The sequence below is a fragment of the Cavia porcellus genome, unplaced genomic scaffold, assembly GCF_034190915.1.
Source record: "Cavia porcellus strain 051 isolate PalLab524CR breed Dunkin Hartley unplaced genomic scaffold, mCavPor4.1 scaffold_22, whole genome shotgun sequence".
In the NCBI taxonomy this organism is placed as follows: domain Eukaryota; kingdom Metazoa; phylum Chordata; class Mammalia; order Rodentia; family Caviidae; genus Cavia; species Cavia porcellus.
The window spans coordinates 42,955,980-42,978,508 of NW_026947505.1; the positions used below are offsets into that span (position 1 = coordinate 42,955,980).

The window sequence follows — 22,529 nt, forward strand, 5'->3', positions numbered from 1 at the left end:
GGTAACTACTAGAGTTCCTGGGTGACTGATAGCAGGAAGATTTGTGTATTATCTGTATTTTACAGATAGCTCTAGAAATTTATACAATAATAATGTAAAAACATACAAAACCAAGAAGAGCTAAGTTTAAAAAATGCAACTGGAAGGATGGAGGGAGTGGACAGTAACAAACCTCCTGCTAAAAATAGAATACGTTTGTTCAACAAGTAATTTGGGGAAAATCTATTAAATGCCAGGTTCTGTGAAAGCTTCTCCGAATTTTAATTGAATAAGAGACCAGATTTGGCAGACTGGATAATCTTAGGGCAGAGACAAGTAAACAGGAGATTTCAATAAGGGTGTGAAAGGGAGCATTGTACTTTTAAGGACATTCCTGTATCTTTTTAATGGAAGGGAGATGCTGTTAGGACATGGAGACTCCTTCTCTTTAGAGGCATTACTGATAAAAATGCTTCTGAGGACAGACCCCTCTTGGCAACTGAGTGAGGGTTTCTTAGAGAGGAGATTATGGATATTCTATGGATGTTGTCGCTCAGGTGACAGCAGTAAAGGAAGGTTAAAGGGTGAGTATCTTAGTTACTTCCCTGTCACCCTGGCACAATAACTGACATCCACAAATTAAAGGGGGAAAGGTTTGTTTGGTTCACAATTTGCAGAGGTTTCACCCCATAGTTTTCAGTCTCCAAGACAGGATGGAGTAACAGAGGGGCATTGCAGAGGAAAAGTAGTATGGTATGGTATGGAGGCAGAGAGAGAGAGACAGAGAAGAGAGAGAGAGAGAGAGAGAGAGAGAGAGAGAGAGAGAGAGAGAGAGAGAGAGAGAGAGAGAAAGAGGAAGAAGAAGAGGAGGAAGAGGAGGAGGAGGAGGAGGAGAGAGGAGAGACATCTACCATTCCAGGCCACACCCCTACTGATCTACCTCATCCAACCAGGTTTCACCTCCCAACATCGCATTTAGCTACAAACTCATCAGTGGGCTAACACAATGTGGTTATCACACATTCATGATCCAATCACCTCCCAAAAGCCCATCCATGAGCCTTTTGGGCTTTAGGGAAATACCTAGATACAAGCCATAACAGTGAGGTCATGTCCTATAAAGGGAACTTCTAAAGTCCTTGCTAGGCTCTTAGCAATGTGTCTACTTAAGCCAGGGAAACAGTATTTCTCAGTCCTACATAAATCTATGACTCCTTGGCATGATCCTTTCTTAATTTCACAAGAAACAAGTCCACAAAAATGCAAATGATATCGACCCAGACTTTGTTTTTCCTGTAAATAAATGACATGGTTTCAGCATGCTCCAGATGCCAGATGGGGATACTGAGATACATCCCAAGCCTCCAGATAGAATAAGTTCAGCACAAGAAGAGGAAGTAGAGTCAGTGTCCTCAGCATGGAAGGCTTCTACTTCTCCACCAACCCATGACTGAGAAGGGCAGTGGGCAAGGGTGCCTAGAGACCCTTGCTTAAACCTTCTGCACTCTCTCTGCCCAAAGACTGGTAATCACAGGCTCATCCGTGGCCATAAGCCTCATCGTGCATGCTCCACCTTGAACGTTCTCCTGTGGTGAACAGCCACAACATCCAATGGTTCTGTGGATACTATGCAAATTGGTGGCACACACTCTTCAGCATTTGTGCCGCCCACCCTCTCAGATTTTGGAAGTCAACGACAAATGCTGACTTCCCAAGCAAGTGAGAAGGAGATTTACCTACCTTTTCATGATTACAAACTTCTGTTAAACTATGAAAAGGAAAGGAGTGGTGTAAATCACACCACAGATCCAGTGGTAGAGACTCAATGATGACAAAAATCTTAAGTTGGCCTATCACATACACTAAGATGGGAACATAATGATTCTATTTGGATCTCACTAGACATCAGTGGTTCTGCTGAGATTATACAATTTTATAACTAAAAGAATTCCAAGTCCCTGCCTTCCAGTCACAGCTCTCCCAAATTGAGGCCTAACTATGGACTTGTTGGGATCAGAGAAAGGGGAACAATACAAATGAGCAGCCCTGTATGGTGATCTATGCCATTTTCATGATGGATCCAATATAAATTTCCAAGTGCCCAAGATCAGACACTGCCAGACTCAGATATTTAATTTCCTCATGTCTATTACATCATTTTAGGGGTCATTCACATTTAAAGGACTATAATATTATGGAATTAACTAAGAAGAATTTTTTACATTTTCTTCCAGTTTGAAGAGAAGTTTATAACATGTCCGGAAGATTTGGAAAAGTTAAGAAAGGGTAAGATCAAGTATCTAAATGGCTCTGATGAAGGTTTTCAGTATGAAGCTTGAATATTGTATTAGCCAGCTTTCTTGTTGTTGAAGCACAATACCTGACACTCACAATGTGAGCGAAGGGAGCTTTAATTTGGTTCTTGCTTTCAGAATTCAGCCCATGACTGACTGATTCCAAGAGACAAACATCATGGCAGAAGGGTGCAGTGGAGCAAAGGAGCTTAGTTCATGACGACAGGGAACAGACTAGAGGAGCAGTGCCAGAGAGGAATGGGGGGAGCAGGCCACGTACGGTACCCCAAACCACAACTCCACAGCACACCCAGCCACACCCAGGAGCATGCTCTATCCAGGCATTTCTTAATTCAGTGAAGTTGACATATTCTCATTCATGGTCACAACCCACACTTTGTCAACTTCACAACCAAATAATCCTCTGTATTTAATATTCCAATAAAGAAAATACTAAGGTCATAATTCAAAGTAATGTACTGAAATCCCTATGGAATTGTTCTGTCTCCTCTCTGGCAATGTGGCACATGGATGAAAAAAGACAGAGAGAGATCCGCAGGTGAAGGGGCTCTGTGATGACTGATTATTCTCCGTGGAACAAAGGGCCAGGAGTTAGAGTGCCCATGCTCTAATTGATACTAATCAGGGATGCAGGTGGAGGTCTCAATAGAATGTTTGAGAAAAAAAAGCTTTGCAGACATGGCGTGCAGAGGAGGAAAAAAGTACTCTGCACCATGGACAGAGGCTTCCAATTAGTAGCACAACAGATAACCTGATGTGTGAACAGCTGGCACCTTTACTGTCAGAAGGCATCATGTTTTCTGAGTCCCATGGCCTCAGCTGAGATGTTGTGTCTTGCCTTAGCCCTGAAATCTTACAGGCTCAAACCTCTAGTCCAGCTGTCACCAGGGGAGCAATTCTTGCCCGAGGGACAGCACTTTGCCATCCTGAGACACACTGATGCTTTGGTTGAACTCAGTCACATTCTTTTGGCCAATGAAGGGAATATCTGCTTCTATACAGTCAGCTCTGCATATCTCAGCAAACGGGGTTGGAGGACAGGTCAGGTAAAGATAGAGGCAAGGGACTTCATTTCTCAGAGGATTGCAGCTTGGCATCCTCCAACACTAATGTAATATAGCTATTCCACATACAATTGGAAACACAATTCCCCACAGTCTCAGCAGTTCCTGAAATCCAACTCCAACTCTTCTGAGATGCATGGCAAATTCTTTGTTATGAATCTCTGTAAAAAGAAAAAAACTAGTGAGACAATCCTGAGCCTATAATGGTGCAGGTAAACATTCTCATTCCAGGAAAGAGAAATAGGGGCATAGAAAAGAGCAGGACCACATCAAAATGGAAACCCGACAAGGTGAACAGAAAGTCCAGTGACTCCATATCTGGCATCTGAGAAACCCAATGGTAAAATGTAAGTTCTAAAAGACTTGGGGAGACCCATTCCTGTGCTCATGTCAGTCATAGCCTACGTGGCTTCTCTCTTGGGCCAGCTGTACTCACAGCCCACAGATTTTCTTAGCTGATGGTTCAGGATCCTGGCATTTCTTACTTCCTAGGTTCGCCATTGTACCGTTCTTACTCACAGATATCATGCAACACTCATACATTATAGGGGTGATAGTGGGGATGATGGAGTAATAGCAAGTGGTAAAATATGAAATGTATCTTCTTGAGGGATCTTCCGTCTCAGGAATAAAAAGGGCCAGACCTCTTTGAGTGTTTGTCACTAAACAATCCTCACAACCCTATAAATGATCTCTCCTTGCTTCCTCTTGTTTGAGCTATAGTCAGTTCACGATTCCACACTGTTCACCTACTGATGTACACACAAGGATAATCACTAGGTAACAAGCAGAGAAATGTATGGGGCAGTTATCGTGAGCTTTTTCATTTATGGCTTGTTGCGAGTGGATATCCCAGCTACACTGAGATTGACATCGCTATATAAAAACTTTTCTTCAAAACTTTTGTAAATTTCTTGACATCATGAATATTACTTTTGCAGCTCACCTTCAAACATTCTGAAAGTCTTTGTCTTAGTTACTTGCATCATTCCTAAGACAAAATGCCTGAAACTCAAAGTTAAGAAGAAGTTTATTTGACTCACAGATTGTAGACGTTTTAGTTTGTAGTCAGCTGACTCTGAGGCAAGGTGGCACGACAGAGGAACATCGCAGAGGAGTAAGTGGCAAAGCAGGGAGGGAGAAGGCAGGGGCAGTGAAGTAGTAAGCTGCAAGCGACCCGCTTTCTGTTCCTTATATTCCATCCAGGCCACACACTCTTTCAGCAGGCAGCACTCACACCCAGGATGGGCCTGTCCATTACCACGCTTGGAGCTATGCCAACCCAGCCAGGGGATTCATTCAGTAATCACACACCCTTGATCTCAGCATCACACACTCTAGATCCAGCCATCTCTGTAAAAGCCCCACCTATGATTGCACACTGCATGAGGCTTTGGAGGAACATCTAGATGCAAGTCATAATAGTATTCATGAAGATGAATAAAACATTCTGAAAAACAAGAGGTATTTGATATGTAGATGGGAAACGGAAGACAAATGAATAGGTTAAAAAGCAAAAGAAAGGTTGATAAGAAAATGAACTACATGAAGGTAGGAACAAACTGCTACTTTACCTGAAGATAAGTGTGTAATATTTCCCCTTTGTTTTATTTAAGTCATTTGTACAAATGCAGTCTCATCCGCAGACACTGGAAATCATAAACATTTCACCCTTTTTTTACTTTCCTTTTTCCAATAGATGGAGTTCTGATGTTCCAGCAAGTGCCCATGGTGGAGATGGATGGGATGAAGCTGGTGCAGTCCAGAGCCATTCTCAACTACATCGCCACCAAATACAACCTCTATGGGAAAGACACGAAGGAGAGACTCCTGTACGGTAGAATTTTGGCTTTTCCATGGGACATTTAGGTCCCACACTGACTGAGCAGCACCATGGCAGGAAGATCATGAGCAATCATAGGGTGGGCTTGAGAGCCAGACATGTTGGTGCACACCTGCAATTCCAGCATTTGGGAGGCTGAGTTAGGAGGAGGATTACTTTGAGTTCAAGGCTGGCCAGGGTTACACAGTGGGTTCAAGGCCCACCTGAATTATACAGAGATATCTTGTCTCTAAAAATGCAAACAAACAAGCAGCTGGGTGGGCCTAGACATGATGAATGAGGCACACTAATAAAGTCCTAGGAAATAAGAGTATAGTTGACTCTAGGAGCACAAAAATTTATAATTTGGACCTTTGTCAACAGCTTTGGACAAGTGACACAGATTTTGAGGACAAGAAAGAGGGGTTTTTGAGTGGCAGGATTCAAAGAACTTAATTTTCCAATTTCAGAAATTATAAAAATGATGACCTGGACCTAAGAAACCTGCTTATTCTCCAAACATGTCAGCCTGATGAATATTAGTGAGTCTCATGGTACCAGGGCTGACTAATGCATTTCATATGGAGTTAAAACCAGCAGAGCAGCTCTTTAAAACCAAGGTTGGGGGTCTGGGGTTGTCCTTCCTGGCATGGAACTGCTTGACTGAAAATGAAATCCTGCATGAAATTGTTGGCAGTTCCTCCAAAAGTTAAAAATGAACTTATCCAGCAATGCTTCTACCAGATATATGTCCACAGGAAAATGAAATTTTTTAAACTGTTTAGAAATATACTTATCGGGGCTAGGGATTTAGCTCAGCGGCATAAGCACCTGCCTTGCAAGCAGGCAGTCATCAGTTCGATCCCCGGTTCCAATAAAAAAGAAAAAGACAAAAAAAAAAAAAAAAGAAAGAAATATACTTATCAGCATTACTTGAATTTTTCAAAAGTAGAAACACCCCAAAATCCAAGAATGGGTGTGTAGAGAAAAACTGTACTGGAGACATACGATGGTCATAAAAATACATGAAGTGGTGGTGTATTATATAACTGGAATAAAATCTGGTAATATATTGCACATACAAAGGAAAGGTGACACAGAAGGCCACATGTTCCATGATTTTCCATGAAATGTTCATTACATTAAAATTCATAGAGACTGAGAAGCTATTAGTGAGTTCCTAGACTGTAATCAAGGAGAGTTGGTTGCCAAAGAAACAAAATTTTTTGAGAGTAGGTTAATAATAGTGTTCTGATGAACATTGAACATTAGTGAATTCTAATATTTATAAAACTCTGTGAATGCAATATAAACATGAGTATTATATCTTTCAAGGGCTGGCAGCTAAGGTGTGTAAATATGTGGCAGTAAAGCTGTCATATAAATTCCAAAATAACTGTCGAAAGTCTAGCTTGAAATGGCAAAAAGAAAGGTCTCTTATGGCAACTGGTGATGGCTGAATATAAAAACACATCAATGAAGAGGTTATTTTAAGCAGAATAGAGTTGGAAATAAGGCCAACGTTGGAAAACATGTTTAAAAGATTGTGCAAATATGTTTCATGGGAAATAATTGGCAGAATTTCTAACATGAACATGCCGGTGAGCCTCTGTGTAATGGGAGTGAAAAGAACAGAGATGAGCCCGAGGAGCTGTGCCGGAGACTGTCACCTGCTTGGTGTCTAGGCACATGTGAAGAAGATAAGATTGTGTGCTAGCAAACCACACAGAGGCTGCAAGTGCTGTTTGCAGCTCTGATGGCCACATAGAGTGATTCCACAAAGATCGCTCCTCGCTGTGAATCTGCAGTGGCCACCAATGCTCTTTGAACCTACATTTGTTTCGTGGATATAGCAAAAATTATATATACATCCCTACAGATTGTTGTAAGGAGTAAATGTTAATATATAAGTAAAACTCACAGTGTAATGACTACATATAAAACGTATCCACAGTAGGTAAATTACTTTGTAACTATGTAATGCTTTTGTTTTTTTTGTCCCTGGGAATTAAACTCATGACCTCATGCATATCAGGCAAGCACTTGAACCGCTGAGCTAAATTCCCAGGCCCTAGTGTTCTTATTTACTTAGATTTTAAATCATAAAGTCTAAGAAAGGAAATATTTGATTGGATGTGTTTGTCTTTCAGGATTGATATGTATACAGAAGGCGTGGCAGATTTATATGAATTGCTCTTACATTTGATAATAACTCCTCCAGATCAAAAAGAGAGCAAGATGAATTTGATTAGAGACAAAGCAAAGAATCGTTTCTTACCTGCCTTTGAAAAAGTAAGTGAGTCTGCTCAGCGTTTGTGAGCACCAAGTTCAAAGTTTTGGAGAAATGCCATGGCTGGGTTCTCCTAGAGCCTTTGCCTTCCAGGAAGTCCTCAAAATACCAGCACGGAAACAGTGAGGCTCAGGGAGATACCTAAACACAAAGTGAGAGGAAGCATTACATGATTATACCAAAGGTAGGACTTTTGAGCCAAAGTTGAAGTTTTTATGCCTCAACCTAGAATTTCCTCCTTGATGGGATGTTATATTCACAAGGAGAAATTGGTGGGTGGAAGACTGAGCCGCTCTTCAAGTTGTGTGGATTCTGCAGAAGGCCCTGGGCTTGCATTGCATCCCAGAGTGCCTGATGAGAACAGTGTGGCACATGGTATTCTGACCCGGTGTAGAGAGACATGGCAGCAAATGCCAGCTGGAGAATATTGTAGGGTTTTGGGGAGGAATGCAAAGACTCTAAAGAAGGGTGGTGTTAGAGAGATGGAGAGGAGGAGAACATGTAAAGAGACGATAAGAAAGACTCCTATGGGATTTGGGGATATGGCTCTCAGCCTTGGGAGGAGGGCCATCCAAACTGAACAAATAAAGGTCACCATTATAAATGTAGTGTCTACCTTCGTTAACCTTATTTGTGAAGGTTAAGCTAGAATATTTCAAGAAAAAACCACTTGGACTTAAGCTAAACAAACATATAGGTCCCCCCAAAACATTATAAGGGACATGGAATCACACAAATAAGTAAGAGAACTAATCCATCAACACTCATCTTATGAAGCATTAAACTTTCATTACTTCAGTAAAACTTAATAATTGCTGCTTAGCCCAGTGAAAAAAATCATGATTTTAGGAACAATCAAACATGCCACTGGGGATCTTATTGGTTAGGACATATAACATGATGAAAAGTTCTCAGGCATTTAAATCATGTACATTATTATACCTAAGAACTCCATGCAAACACATGAGTTATATATATTACAATAAGGCTTTTGATGTTGCATTCTGTTTTACACCGAAGGTATTTACTGACCTTTTTAAGAGGATTTCTTATTAGAAGGTGATATCATGTTTATTTTTGCTTTTTATTTGATCTGATTTCCATGTTGCTGGAGTATTTAAATAATCATATGCCTTGCAAAAAGTTTATTGCATAAATTTTATACAGCCACAAAAGTGGAAACACATGTTGAATGAATGCATATACATCATCCAGATATGTTGCCTCTATCATGTGTCCATGTCTCTCCCTCTTTCACCATTAGTCAAACACACAACTTTTTATACATTGCAGAGTTACAGCTATCAGTACTGTTTACCGCTAGGCAACTTCCATGAAGATTATACCAGTCTAAGGAAGGAGTCAGAGCCCATCTTGCAAAGGAAATGAACTGAGTTAGCTCAGGTTTATCTCAGATCCCAGGGAGGCAACTAGAAAATGCAGAGAACAGAGACAAGGGGAAACCGAGGCACTAAAGTGGTCTGCACACCTGTGAAGGGTGCTGCTGTGAGGCTGGAGCTGCTGCCCATAGGAGACGGCACACGGAGAGCAGAGGGCAGCCGTGCATCCCAAGGACTCAGGGCTGCTCCTCTCGGGCTGTGGGAGGATGGAGACGTGGTGCAGCAGGAGCTGAGCACTGTACACATGGAAAATGTGGAGAAGGAGAGCAGCACAGGCATGAGAATGAAGGGGGTTCCTGGGCTGTAGCACAGGAGTAGCAGCACCTGATCCTCACCCTTCCTCATGAGTCAGGGCCCTGGTAAAGGCTGGAGCTCCACACTCATCAGGGAAGCAGCAGCAGGGTGGTGTGGGGTGAGAGGCTCAGGGGGATGCCGGGGTTCCAGTCTGATGCTGCTTGTGTTCAGTCTGACTTCTCAAATTCTGCAGGTGTTAAAGGGCCATGGACAAGGCTATCTTGTTGGCAACAAGCTGAGCAAGGCTGACATTCTCCTGACTGAACTTTTGTACATGGTTGAAGAGTTTGACGCCAGTCTTTTGGCCAACTTCACCCTGCTGCAGGTGACTGTTCCACTGCCCTCACAGAGGCGGCCCCACATTTCCCAAAGTGAATCTCTTGTTTGGACCCAGGGTGCAGTTCTGGCTTCCAGCTCCTCTACGTCTTCAGTCCCTTCCCTCATGCCTCCAAAGTGACCATCTAGACATACAAGTTTTCACAATGGTTGTACTACTTTACATTCCCAACTTTGTAGAAAGGTTCTTTTTTTTTTTGTTTTTTTTTTTGTTTTTTTTTTTTGCAGCTTCACCAGCATTTGTTATGATTTGATTTTGTGAAGATAGTCATTTTTTCTAGAATGAGACAAAATCTCAGTTTGTTTAATTTGCACTTCTTTAATAGCCAGGGATGTTGGATTTTTTTCATGTACTTAGTGGCTATTTATACTTATTCTCAAAAGGATCTGCCAATTTCAGTTGCTCATGCTTTAATTGGGACTTTAAATGGGGGCTAAGGTTTTAAATTCTTTGCATATTCCAAACATTCTCCTCTAGCCAACCTTCTTAGACATACACCCTTGTCATTCTGGGGTTTTTTGTAACCAGAAGAACAACAATGTCTGCCAGATGCAGGCAGGGAGATGTAGTGAAGGAAAGAAAGCTAAATGTGGAAAGATCGAGTTGGGATGGAAGATAGAAAATATTAATCAGGGTCCAGATAAAACCAACTTTTACACTAATGATATTTATGGATATTGGTGGTTGGCGGACAGGATTACAGGATGGGGACTGAGATTTTGCTCATTCTAATAAAAATGACTATCTTCCCAAAATCAAATCATAACAAATGCTGGTAAAGCTGCAAGGAAAAAAGAACCTTTCTACAAAGTTGGGAATGTAAAAGAGTACAACCACTATGAAAATTAGTATGTAAATCCTCAAAAACTAAAACTAGAAATTCCACTTGACCCAACCATTCCCTTGTGGATATCCTCTTAAAGTTAAAGACATTTGGGGAATCCAAAATGGCAGAGTACTGAGTGTCAGCTACTCAGCTTCTTAGAATGAAGTGTTGAGAGTTTGGAAACAACATCCTGGAGAGAAATCAAAGAATATCCAAGCCACCCTGGAACCACAAAGAACCAAAAAAGGAGAAGAAAATAGGATTCATTGCTACAGAAGAAACAGCTCACTGTTGCAGGCCTGAGACAGTGTGGTATGGCTAGAGAAGCTGTGTGCTGACCTGGCAGGGAGGGAGTCAGTGAAAGCAACTTAGGCTCTTACTGGGAGACTGACACCTGCCTCTGCCTACACATGTGCAGTCAGAGGTAGCAGAAAACATGAGACACTTTCCGGAGCCCACCCTAGAGTCGTCAGTTGGTGAGTGAACCAGAGTGTTGCACTGAGCACAGTTGTGTGGAGGAGCAGCAACTGGTTGGTGGGACTGTCATTTTGTATCAAAGGGTTTAAGCTTGAAGACCAGCAGCAGAACACCTCCTGGGTTACTTCAGTGCCAGCAGCCAGGAGTGGAATGAAGGAAGGACCGTTAAGTCATAACAGACAGCCAGCAGCTGGACAGTAGACTGAGAGCTTCATTGGGAGGTAGGAGCTGAGACTCAGACCATTCGAGCTGCTGTCAAATGCAAGACTTAGCCCACGTTACAAAGGACTAGAAGTAGCCCCTTCCTTTCCAACTGGCAGCATAAGCAGAGAAGCAGCCTTGGCCTGATGTGGGCAAGGGCACCCCCCACTTTGTTACAGTGGCACAAGTAGGCAAGAGCCTTGGCTAGGGGTAGGACAAGGGTAAGCCCCATCCTTGTGACCGGTAGTGCAAACAGGCAAGCAGCCTTGGGTGACAAAAGGACAAGGACACTGCTCTCACCTGATGAACAACTCATGTACAAGGATCAGCCTCTCACTCGGCAGTAATCCTACTGCAGACTTGGTGGGGTTATTCAGTACAGATTCTGGCTCTGACTAGGGAAATAATATTAAACTAGGGCACCAGAGGATTTTGTTATTTGAGGCAGGATCTTGCTATGTGGTTCATGCTGGCCTGTACTCACAGTGTAACCCAGCCTGGCCTTGAACTCACAGCAATCCTCCTGTTGTGGAGGGGGTAGAGATATGGGAGGAAAATAACTGATATATCATGTGCAGGCAAAATTCCCTGTGACAATGTGATTGTTATATTTACCTAAATTGTACCAATAAGCTTAATTTAAAAAGAGTTAAAGACACCCTATTACAGTGATACATGCATACCTTATGTTTACAACAGTAAAATTCATAAAAGCTAAGTCTTAGAAGCAAAATATAAATTCATTAACAGATGAATGGATAGGGAAAATGTATTTATACACAATAAAGTCCTAATCTGTCATAATTAAGGATAAACTCGGGGCTGGGGATTTAGCTCAGCGGCATAAGTGCCTGCCTTGCAAGCAGGCAGTTGTGAGTTCGATCCCTGGTACCGATAAAAAGGAAAAAGACAAAAAAAAAAAATTAAAAAAAAAAAAGGATAAACTCAAGTCATTTTTAGGAAAATGGATGCACCTTGATAGCATAATTTTAAGTGAAATCAAAGAGAGTTTTCATATTGTGTGGTTTCTTTTATGATAATTCTAAAATATAAATGAATAGCAAAGTAAAAGATAAATAATAGAAAATAGGATGATAGATCTTTTACAAGTTGGAAGAGAACTAAGAGATGGAGGGAAAAGAGAGAGCAGAGAGGAGAAAGGGATAAGATAGAATTAAAGTTTGTCATGTACATGTACCAATTCTCCACAAAGATTGTGATCAGTTTGCATTACAAACGTGTACTAATTAAAACCAAAAATTGAACAAGGAAGGCAAGAAAGACTTAATAAAAATTTTAAAAACTGTTCAAGCAAGATGCTATTGAGCTATGTATTCTCTGTCTTATATTCTGTATGAGTGCATATTTCCTGCACCACATTAGTGTAATAGAACCACTTAATTTGTCTTTTTTTGGGAAGGTGGAGAAAGATTTTCTAACAGTTGATTTGTACTTTAGACCCAATGCTGAAACTATAATTTGTGGGCTCTAAAAACCAGAATCAGTAACCTGCCAAATGTGAAGAAGTTTCTGCAGCCTGGCAGCCAGAGGAAGCCTCTAATGACTGCAGCCTGGCAGCCAGAGGAAGCCTCTAATGACTGAAGAACAGTTAGAAGAAGCAAGAAAGGTGTTCAAGTTTTAGTTAAACTGGTATTGACCAAGCCCATGCATGTGAAACATCTAAATTTTGTGATAATAAAGTTCTTTGCCTAAAGGTTGATCCTGGATTTTATGGGATAAACCATAGATGATTGTATATAATAGTGGCATAAGGAAATTCCTCTGAAAAGTCTTAATTTTGAATTTTGTTTGTTAGGATCTGGTATGGAATCAAATTTTTTTTATTTTGAAGAGAGTAAAATCAAAATAGAATAGAGTCAATCAAAACAAAAACAATGAACATGGTACATGACTTGAAAGCAAGATAAAAGGAAATCAATAATGGCTACCATAATGCCTCTTGTTATTTTCAAAATAACTGCCCATACCATCAGGTATAATAAAATCATATGAAATAGTACAGGATAAAATCAATAAGAACAAAACAATGGAAGCAATACAGGACTTCAAGACAAGATAATAATAAAACTATAGTGTCTACTATAATGCCTCTTGTTATCTTCAATGTAGACACCTACATGATCAGACATGATACAGTCATGCAAAACAAAATAGAACAAAATAAATGAAAACAAAACAATGAAAGCAATATAGGGCTTCAAAACAAGATAACAGGAAATCAATAATGGATACCATAATATACTTTGTTATTTTTGCAACAGCTGTCTATGTCATCAAATCTAATAAAATTAGACAAACTGAAACAGAATAAAACCAACCTAAATAGAACAATGAAAACAATATGGGTTTTAAATCATAATTGTAGATTCACAATGACCACTATCTTCCCTTTTTAGAAACTTCCTCCCCTTTCACTTTCACAACATGTATTGTGCATTTTGGATCCCACTAACTCCTTTAGTTTCTTATACTAGGGAGACAACACGATATTCACCCATGTGACTCTGAACCCTTTCATCTATGAGCATGATCTGAGGCTGCATCCATTTATCTACAAGAACTTTGAGGTTATCTTTCTTGTTTTTTATTTTAAAGAGATTAAGCAAAACAAGACATAACAAAGCAGATCTGAACAGAACAATGTAAGCAACACAGAATTTCAATAGAATACAACAGTAATTAACAGTAACTATCACAATGTCTTTTTCTTTGAAATAGTTGAGTATAACTTCATATACAATAGTATCAAACATAACAAATTAGTATAAAAACATTCAGGAGAATCAGCGTATTATAGGGCATTCAGAACCAAAGAACAGAAAGCAAACAATGGCTATTATATTATCTCATTTTCCATAGAAAATTTGTTTATATTTTAACATGTAATACAATCCAATAAGGTACAACATGATAGAGCCAATGGAAACAGAAGAGTCAAAGCATGGTAGGACTTCAGAGTAAGATGATATTATACCAGTACAGGCTGTTATAATGACTTGTTTCCCTCAAATTATCTGTTCATACCATCACAGTTAATAAAATCAAACAAACAAGGGCAAACCCATTACAACTAACCAATGCGATCATTATAAGATTTCAAAACAATGTAAATTGGGAATCATGATTACCATAAACTTTTACTATTTCTTACACTTGTGAGACTATATGGTATTTATACATATGAGTTTGATTGATTTCACTTATGAGTATGGTCTTAAGTTGCGCCCATTTATTAGTAAATATCTCAATGTGATCATTTTTTACAGCTGAGTAGTACTCCGTTGTATAAAAATGCCACAGCTTTTTTATCCATTCCTTAGTTGATGGACACTTAGGTTGTTTCCAAAATCTGGCTATTACAAATTGTGCTGCTATAAATATGGGTGCACATATATCACTGAGGTGTGATGTTTTCAGTTATTCTGGGAATATGCCAAGAAGTGGATTACCTGGGTCCAATGGGACCTCCAATCCCAGGTTTTTGAGGAATCTGCAGACTGACCTCCACAGTGGGTGCACCAATCTACACTCCCACCAACAGTGCAGGAGAGTTCCTTTTTCCCTACAGTCTCTCCAGCATTTGTTGTTGGTAGTTTTCTTGAACCTGGCCATTCTTTCAGGAGTGAGATGGAATCTCAGTGTGGCTTTAATTTGCATTTCTCAAATGACTAACAATGATGAACATTTTTTCATGTATTTTTTTGCTATTTGTATTTCTTCATCTGAGAATTGTGTATTCCACTCAAGTGCCCATATTTGAATTGGGTCTTTGAATTTCGGGGATCTGATTTTTAAAAATTCTTTATATGTTTTAGACAGAAGAACTTTATCTGAGGGACAGCTCACTAAGATTTTTTCCAAGTTTGTGGGTTTTCTTTTCACTATGCTGGAGATTTCTTTTGACATGCAGATACTTTAATAAGAGGTGATCCTGGTTATTGATTCTGGGAAGTATTTTCTGTGTGGTTTGTTCAAGATGTTTACCTACTTTGTCTTCCAACAGATTTAGTGTTTCTGTTTTAATATCCAGATCTTTTTTGATCCATTTAGATTTTAGTTTAGTATATGGTGATAGGCATGTGTCTAGTTTTAATTTTTTGTCATATGGAGAGCCAGTTTTTCCAGCACCGTTTATTAAAAAGAGACTGTCGTTTTTTTCGAGTGAATATGTTTGGTCCCTTTATCAAAGATAACGTGGATGAGTGTATTAGTAGTTGTGATTGTATCTTCTAGTCTATTCCATTGATCTTCAGATCTGTTTTTATTCCAGTACCATGTTGATTTTATTACAGTAGCTTTGTAGTATAATTTCAAGTCAGGGATTGTGATGCCTCCTACCTTGCCTTTGCTGCCTAGAATTCCGTTTGCTATTCTAGTTCTCTTCTGTTTCCAGATGAATTTTAGGAGTGATTTCTCTTGGTCTGTGAGGTATGTTGGTATTTTCATTGGGATTGCATTGAATCTGTATAATAGTTTTGGGAGAATGGCTATTTTCACAATATTTATTCTCTATCCATGAACAAGAGTGTCTTTCCATTTTCTGAGATTGTCTTCAATTTCCTTTTCAGGGAATTATAGTTTTCCCTGTATAGATTTTTTACCTCTTTGTGAAATTAATTCCTAAGTATTTCATTTTTTAAGATGCTAGTGTGAAGGATGGGGCTTCTTTTATTTCTCTCTCTGTAATTTTGTTGTTAATGTATAGAAATGCTATTGATTTTTGAGCATTGATTTTTGTATCCAGCTACATTTCTGAATTTATTTATTATATCTAGGAGACTTTCAATGGAATTTTGGGAGTCTTCTATATAGAGTAACATGGCATGTGCAAATAATGATTAACTTCCTCTTTCCCCATATTTTCCCCTTTTATTCCTCTCTCTTGTCTAATTGCTCTGGCTAGTATTTCTAGTACTATATTGAATAAGAGTGGTGATAAGGGACATCCATGTCTTGTGCCTGACTTTAAGGTAAAGGCCTTCAGCTTTTGGCCATTTAATATGATGCCACATTTGGTTTTATCATAGGTTTATCATAGATAGCCTTTGTCATATTGAGGAAAAGACCATCTATTTTAATTTTCTGTAACATTCTTAGCATGAAGGAGTGTTGGACCTTATCAAAAGCTTTTTCTGCATGTATAGAAATCATCATGTGATTCTTACTTTTGGCTTTATTGATATGGTGGATTACATTTATCCATTTATGTATCTTGAACTATCGTTGTGTGCCTGCGATGAATCCCACTTGGTTGTGGTGCATAATCTTCTTGATGATTTGCTGCATCCTGTTTGCCAATATTTTTGGAGGATTTTTTAATCTGGGTTCATTAGGAAGATTGGCCTTTAGCTCTCTTTTTTAGTTGGGTCTTTCTCAGGTTTTGGTACTAGAATAATATTTGCTTCCAGGAATGACTTTCCTGGAAAAATTGCTTCCCTTTCAATTTCATTGAAGAGTTTGAGGAATGTCAGCATTAAGTCTTATTTGTATTTCTTATACAATTCTGCAGTGAATCCGTCTGGACCTGGGCTCTTCTTTGTAGGTAAAGATTAAATTACATTTTCAATTTCATTAATAGAAACTGGGCTATTCAGCAGTTTTACATCTTCTTGACCCAGCTTTGATACTTCATATGTTCCTAGGAATCCGTCCATTTCTTCTGTGTTATCGAACCTATGAGAGTAGAGGTTTTTGAAATAGGTGTTGATGATCTTCTGTATTTCCACAGAGTCTGTAGTCATTTCACCTTTTTCATTCCTTATTGTATGAATTTGAACTTTTTCTTTATTTTTTAATTAGGTTGTCTAGGGGCTTATCAATTTTATTTAATCTTTCAAAGAACCAACTAACTGATTCATTGATTCTTTGTGTTGTTTTGTTAGTCTCTATTGCATTAATTTCTGCTCTGATTTTTATAATTTCCTCCCTCCTTTTGGCTTTGGGCTTGACTTGCTCTTCTTTTTCTAGATGTTTGAGGTGCAGCATCAGATTGTTTATTTGTATTCATTCTATTTTCCTGATGTGGGAACTCAGTGCAATAAACTTTCCTCTGAGGACTGCTTTCTATTGCATCCCACAAATTCTAGTACATTGTATTTGTATTTTAATTTGCTTGTAGGTATTGTTTAATTTCTTCTTTAATTTCCCCTGTGATCCACTGAATGCTCAAGGGTGTATTATTCAATTTCCATGTTTTTGTGAGGTTTTCCAGTTACTTTTATCATTAATTTCTAGTTTCATGATGCTATGATCTGATAACATGCATGGGATAGTTTCAACTCTTTTGCATTTATTTAAATATGTTCTGTGGGTTAGTATGTGGCCTATTTTAGACAATGTCCCATGTACCACGGAGAAGAATGTATATTCTGTTGTTGGTGGTGGGAACACTCTGTACATGTCTATCAAGTCCATTTGTTCGCAAGTGTGTTTCAGTTCTGTTAATTCTTTGCTGATTTTCTGTCTGGTTGATCTGTTCCTTGGTGTTAATGGTGTGTTAAGGTCTCCTGTTGTAATTGTGGTATTGTTTATTTGAATTTTCATTTCTGTTAATACTTGCTTTGTTTAACTGGGTGCTCTGGAATTCAGGGCATATATATTTAAGATTGTTATCTCTTCCTGTTGAAGTTTTCCCCTAACCAGTATTTAATGACCTTGTTTATCTCTTAGGATCATTCTTGGTTTGAAGTTCACATTGTCAGCAAACAGAATAGCTACCCCCGCTTTTTGGGGGGTTCCTATTGCATGGTGTATTGAAAATCCTTTGATTTTCAGTCTGTGAATTTCCTTTTAGGTTAGATGGGTTTATTATAGACAGCATATGGTTGGATGTTGTTTCTTGATTCATTCTGCCAGTCTTTTTTTTTATTGGTGAATTACACTGATGGTTATAGCTATTATATATTTGTTTATTGTTGACATGTTATCTTTTTGCTGTTGCATCTTTATCTATTCATTCTGTTTAATTTTCTGCTTTGCTTATTGGTTTTTTTCTATGTGTATCTAAACTGTCTTTCAGTATTCTTTGCAGGGTTGGCTTGGTCATCATGAAGTTCTTTAGATATTCTTTGTCATGGAAGTATTTTATTTCTCCATCCATTTTGAAGGACAGTTTTGCAGGTACCTCAGTCTAGGTTGGAAATCATTTTCCTGAAATACTTCACTCCATGCTCTTCTTATTTCATTATTTGTGTTGAGAAATTTACCGTGATTCTGATAGGCTTTCCTTTATAGGTGATCTGTCTCTTCTCTCTAACAGCTTTTAATATTTTTATGTTGGATTTCTGGGATGGTGATTATTGTATGTCTGGGTGTAGTTTTGTTTTGGTTATGGCTATTTGGAGTTATTTTTATTTCTTTTATAAAGGATGTAATTTAAAGAGAAATAAAAGAAAAAGAGAAAAAAGGTAGAAGTAATATAGAATATCAAAAAACAGTAAGAAATCACAAGTTGATAGATTACATATTGTCATCTTAGAAGTCGCTGTTCAAGTTTCAAAATTAAGGCATACAAAGTGAACATTTAAACGGTGAGACTGCAAAGGGTTTTGTTCAATGACCAAATAAAACCTTAGTAATTTGGTTACCTGTTTTACACACTTAAATATACATGTGGTTATATCCTTTAGAGCACTTTCTTTTCCTCTTTTTTATAATAATAATTACACACTTTAGGTTTTATTACTCCTACAGTTCTTATTACTTTATTTGAAGAGAATAAAACCAAATGTGACAAAGCAAAATGGAGTCAGTTAAAACAAAAATAGACATAGTATATGATGTAAAAACAAAGTACAAGATGATCAACAATGGCTACTATAATGCTTTTTGCTATTTTCAAAAGAACTGCCCATATCTTAAAGAGGATCAGATTAAACAAAACAGAACAAAACAGATCATAAGGAAACAATTTTAAGACACACTGATTTCAAAGCAAGTCTACTGGAGATCTTCACTCTCTGTCTTATTGTCTCTAGTTTTCTTCCAAATAGTATCCCCATCTGAACATACTGAACATTATAGAATGAATACGATCATAACAGGGTGATGAAGGCTTTTTAGCTCTTCAAGATCTGACTTTGGGAAGTCAACAGTGACTGCCATAATGTCCCTCATTCTCTTTATAGTAGCTGTCATTATCTTTATGTACGCTGAAATTGAACATAAGAGACTAGACTAATATCATTCTGAACAGTGAATAATAGTTTTGCTAGATTTTATATCATAATGCTAAAGAATTAGCACTGGATTTCTTAGTGTCTCTTCTTCTTCGGAGTATGTGTTTGTTACATCATGCATTATATAATCTGGTCCCATAAACTGGTTAGAAATTCTCCCCACGTGTGAATCTCTACATGTATATCTATCCTTTCTGTAATATAGGGAAAAACAGATCATAACAAGACAAAAAAACAAATTCTTAGAAAAACATGAAATGGGGGCTGGGGATTTAGCTCAGCGGCATAAGCACCTGCCTTGCAAGCAGGCAGTCATGAGTTCGATCCCTGGTACCGGTAAAAATGAAAAAGACAAAAAAAAAAAAGAGAAAAACATGAAATAAAAAAAAACTTATAAAACTACATTATTAGCGGATCTACAGTAGTTTCTATGCTTTCTCTTGTTATTTTCAATAGAGTTGTTCACTTCATCAGACATATAATAATTGAACATAGCTATTTTAATAAAAACACAACTTTGGAGACATTGTAGGACTTCAAAAGCAGTTAATAATCAAGCCAGAATGGGTATACTATTACATCTTGTCACCTTCAGAGTGGTTGCCTCTACTCCTAGACTCAATATTATCAAGCATACCAAATTCGAATAAGATCAGTCAAGGCAAAACAGCAGTTTAACAAGCCAGCTTCAAATAAGATCAGTTATAGTAAGACAATGTAAGTAGTACAGGGCTTCAGTTTAAGTTAATAGGAAATTAAGGATAATTACCATGGCATAGCTTGCTATTTTGGGAATAGCTATCTATGTTCTCAAATCTAGTATGAGTAAACTGACCTTAACAAAATAAAATCAAGCTAAGCAGAATGATAAGATTACTGTGGCTTTTAAATTCTGATACACTATTAACAATGTCCTCCGCCTTCCTTTTTTAGGCAGTTCCTCACATTTCCCTTTCTCAGGATGTTTTGTATATTTTGGGTCCCACTAACTCCTTTAGTTTTTAGATTAAGGGGGCAACCCATTATCTATCCGAATGGTGCTGAACCTTTTTACCCCTGAACTTGATCTTGAGCTGTACTCTTTTACTTACTAAAGCCACAAGGTTTTCCTTCCTTCTAGCTTTGTGGTTCTACACTGCACAAAAGTGTCATAACTTTCCAACCTGTCTGTGGCTGCTGGACAAGTTGTTCCTGTTTCTCTCTGGTTCCCTGTCACTTAGAGCTTCATTTTCTCATCTTTGACTTTCAGTTTATTAACCTTCTTTTAGGTTGAGTATATTTCCTATTCAGAGCATCTCAATAGATCCTGCCTCCTAAACTACTCTGCCTGTGTTTCTTTTTGTTAGTTTATCTAGGCTATGTTAAAAATTATAGCCCACCTTCTCTGCCTCAACTCTGCTATTCTATTTTTCTGCTATTATTAGTACATTTTTCTCCTTCATTCCACTGTCCTCCTTGTTCATTTAGGCCTCTCTGCCATTGTTACCAGAATCCTGGTATTTTTTTTTCTTTTCTCTAGCTCTCTAGCATATCCTTCAGTATTTCTGTAGGGTTGGGTTGGTGGCCATGAACTCCCACAGTTCCTCTTTGTCTTGGAAACATCTTGTTTCTTCATTAATTTTGAGAGAGAGATTTGTAGGATACATTAATCTTGGTTGGAGGTTATTTTCTTTCAGGGCTTGGACTATTCCCTCCCTGGCTCTTCTCAGTTTAATAGTTTGTGTTGTTAAGTCTGTCGTTATTTTGATGATTTGTCCTTTGTAGGTGATCTGCTTCTTTTCTCTGGCCACTTTTAGTATTCTGTTCTTGTGGTGAATTTCTGGAATCTTGATTATTATGTCTGGGTATAGATCTGTTTTGGTTATAGTTGGCTAGAGTTCTATATGCCTCATTTATCTGGATATCATTCCTTTTTCCTATGCTTGGGAAGTTTTCCTTAATTATTTCTGTGAATAGTCTTTGCAATTCATTTGTGGTTACTCCTGCTTCTTTGCTTACATTTTGTATTCTTAAGTTATAGATCCTCTTGTCATCTTCTAGCCTTTGAATTGTTATTTCTTGGCTCATTGTTATTTTTAATAGGTCTTTTCTTTCATGATCACATACTGTAAATCTCTCTTCAAGTTTCAAAAGGCTAACTTTTGTTTCTGTCAAAGCATTTTGCCAGCTTTCAATGGAGTTTTTAGTGTCCTGGTAGTCTCTTGGGATCTGTTTCATGTATTCTAGATTTTGTTTATATTCTTCACCAAAGGTTTCTCTTCCTTTTCTGGGTTCCTCCCTTCTTCCCTCTGTGTTTTCTTCAGAGAGGCTTAGAATTTCTTTTATTAACCTTTTTTTTTTTCTTGTCTCACTTGGGTTACAATTTCAGTTTTAAGTTCATCTATGAGGTCACAAATGTATTTCTTTATGTCTGCTGATGTTGTGGCTACCACTGCATGATTGCTGGACTGGTTCTCTTCTGTACTTACCTCCCCTGGACTTATTTTCCCAGGGTCAGTGACTGGAGGTTTTGTCTTATCTTTTGCTCTTATCATGTTTCTGGTTTCTTTCAGACAGGTGTTTGGAGGAGGTCTCAGGCTGTCTCTGTGTTCCTTACAGTTTTTCTAAAGTGTTCTGATTTTCTGCTCTCTCCAGTTTGCTGATATCTGAGGTGGCATGCACGGGTGCTGCGGAATGGCCTTTCCCCTCTGAGGCAGTCAACCTGTGACTGCCTTCAGCACTTTAAACTGTGCTGTGGCAGATGTCACAGGGTCAGAACAATTTTATCCTTGGCTATTGGTTCCCGACCAGCAGTGTGGTTCAACCCAAGCTGCTCCCACCAGTCCTCTCTGGGCCATGGGTGGTTGACTGATGCCATCATGGTGCCAGGCTCTGCCCTACTCCAAGATGTTTTCCAGTCATTTCTTGTTACCAGTCAGCCTCTCACCCCACGAGACCCAATTTCCAGCACCCACTGATAGCCAATAAAGCTCTCTACTGTGGCTCCACTCCACACTCTGCTACGTCCTCCAGCTAAGGGTCAGGGACTCCCCAACTCCTGTTATCAGCAGCTGTAGCTTTGGTGTGACCTTGAATCGTCAGACTTCATGGAGCTTCCAGTACAGTGTGGAACAGGTCTCAGTGAGCGTATCATACTTCAGCCCTCCACCCGCATTTTTCCTTCCTCTTCCTACTTTTATTTTCCTTTTCCTTTCCTCCTGGGTTAGTGAGAATTGTTCTCCAATCATCTGCCCTCTCCATGTTGTCAGATTCTAGCATCCAGGTATCTGTAAGTTCTTGAATAAGAACACTGGTCCAGGTTTTCAAGGCAAGAATGAGTCTCTGGT

At 38.7% G+C, this 22,529-nt stretch overlaps 1 protein-coding gene across 3 annotated transcripts in view; it reads left to right on the forward strand.

The window, feature by feature from the left end:
• The window catches only part of LOC100713029 (glutathione S-transferase A), a 51,694-nt gene that overhangs the window by 10,608 nt on the left and 18,557 nt on the right, over window positions 1-22,529 (forward strand). Inside the window, exons 3-7 of one of the 3 annotated variants that reach the window (XM_063233109.1) lie at window positions 2,214-2,265; window positions 5,058-5,190; window positions 7,331-7,472; window positions 9,358-9,489; window positions 12,464-12,719. In XM_063233109.1, the coding sequence (XP_063089179.1) occupies window positions 2,214-2,265; window positions 5,058-5,190; window positions 7,331-7,472; window positions 9,358-9,489; window positions 12,464-12,475 (471 nt within the window). In that variant the 3' untranslated portion in view covers window positions 12,476-12,719. Of the gene's footprint in view, window positions 1-2,213; window positions 2,266-5,057; window positions 5,191-7,330; window positions 7,473-9,357; window positions 9,490-12,463; window positions 12,720-22,529 lie in introns of those variants that run through there. The other 2 variants (XM_063233108.1, XM_063233110.1) reach the window with 2 other exon arrangements.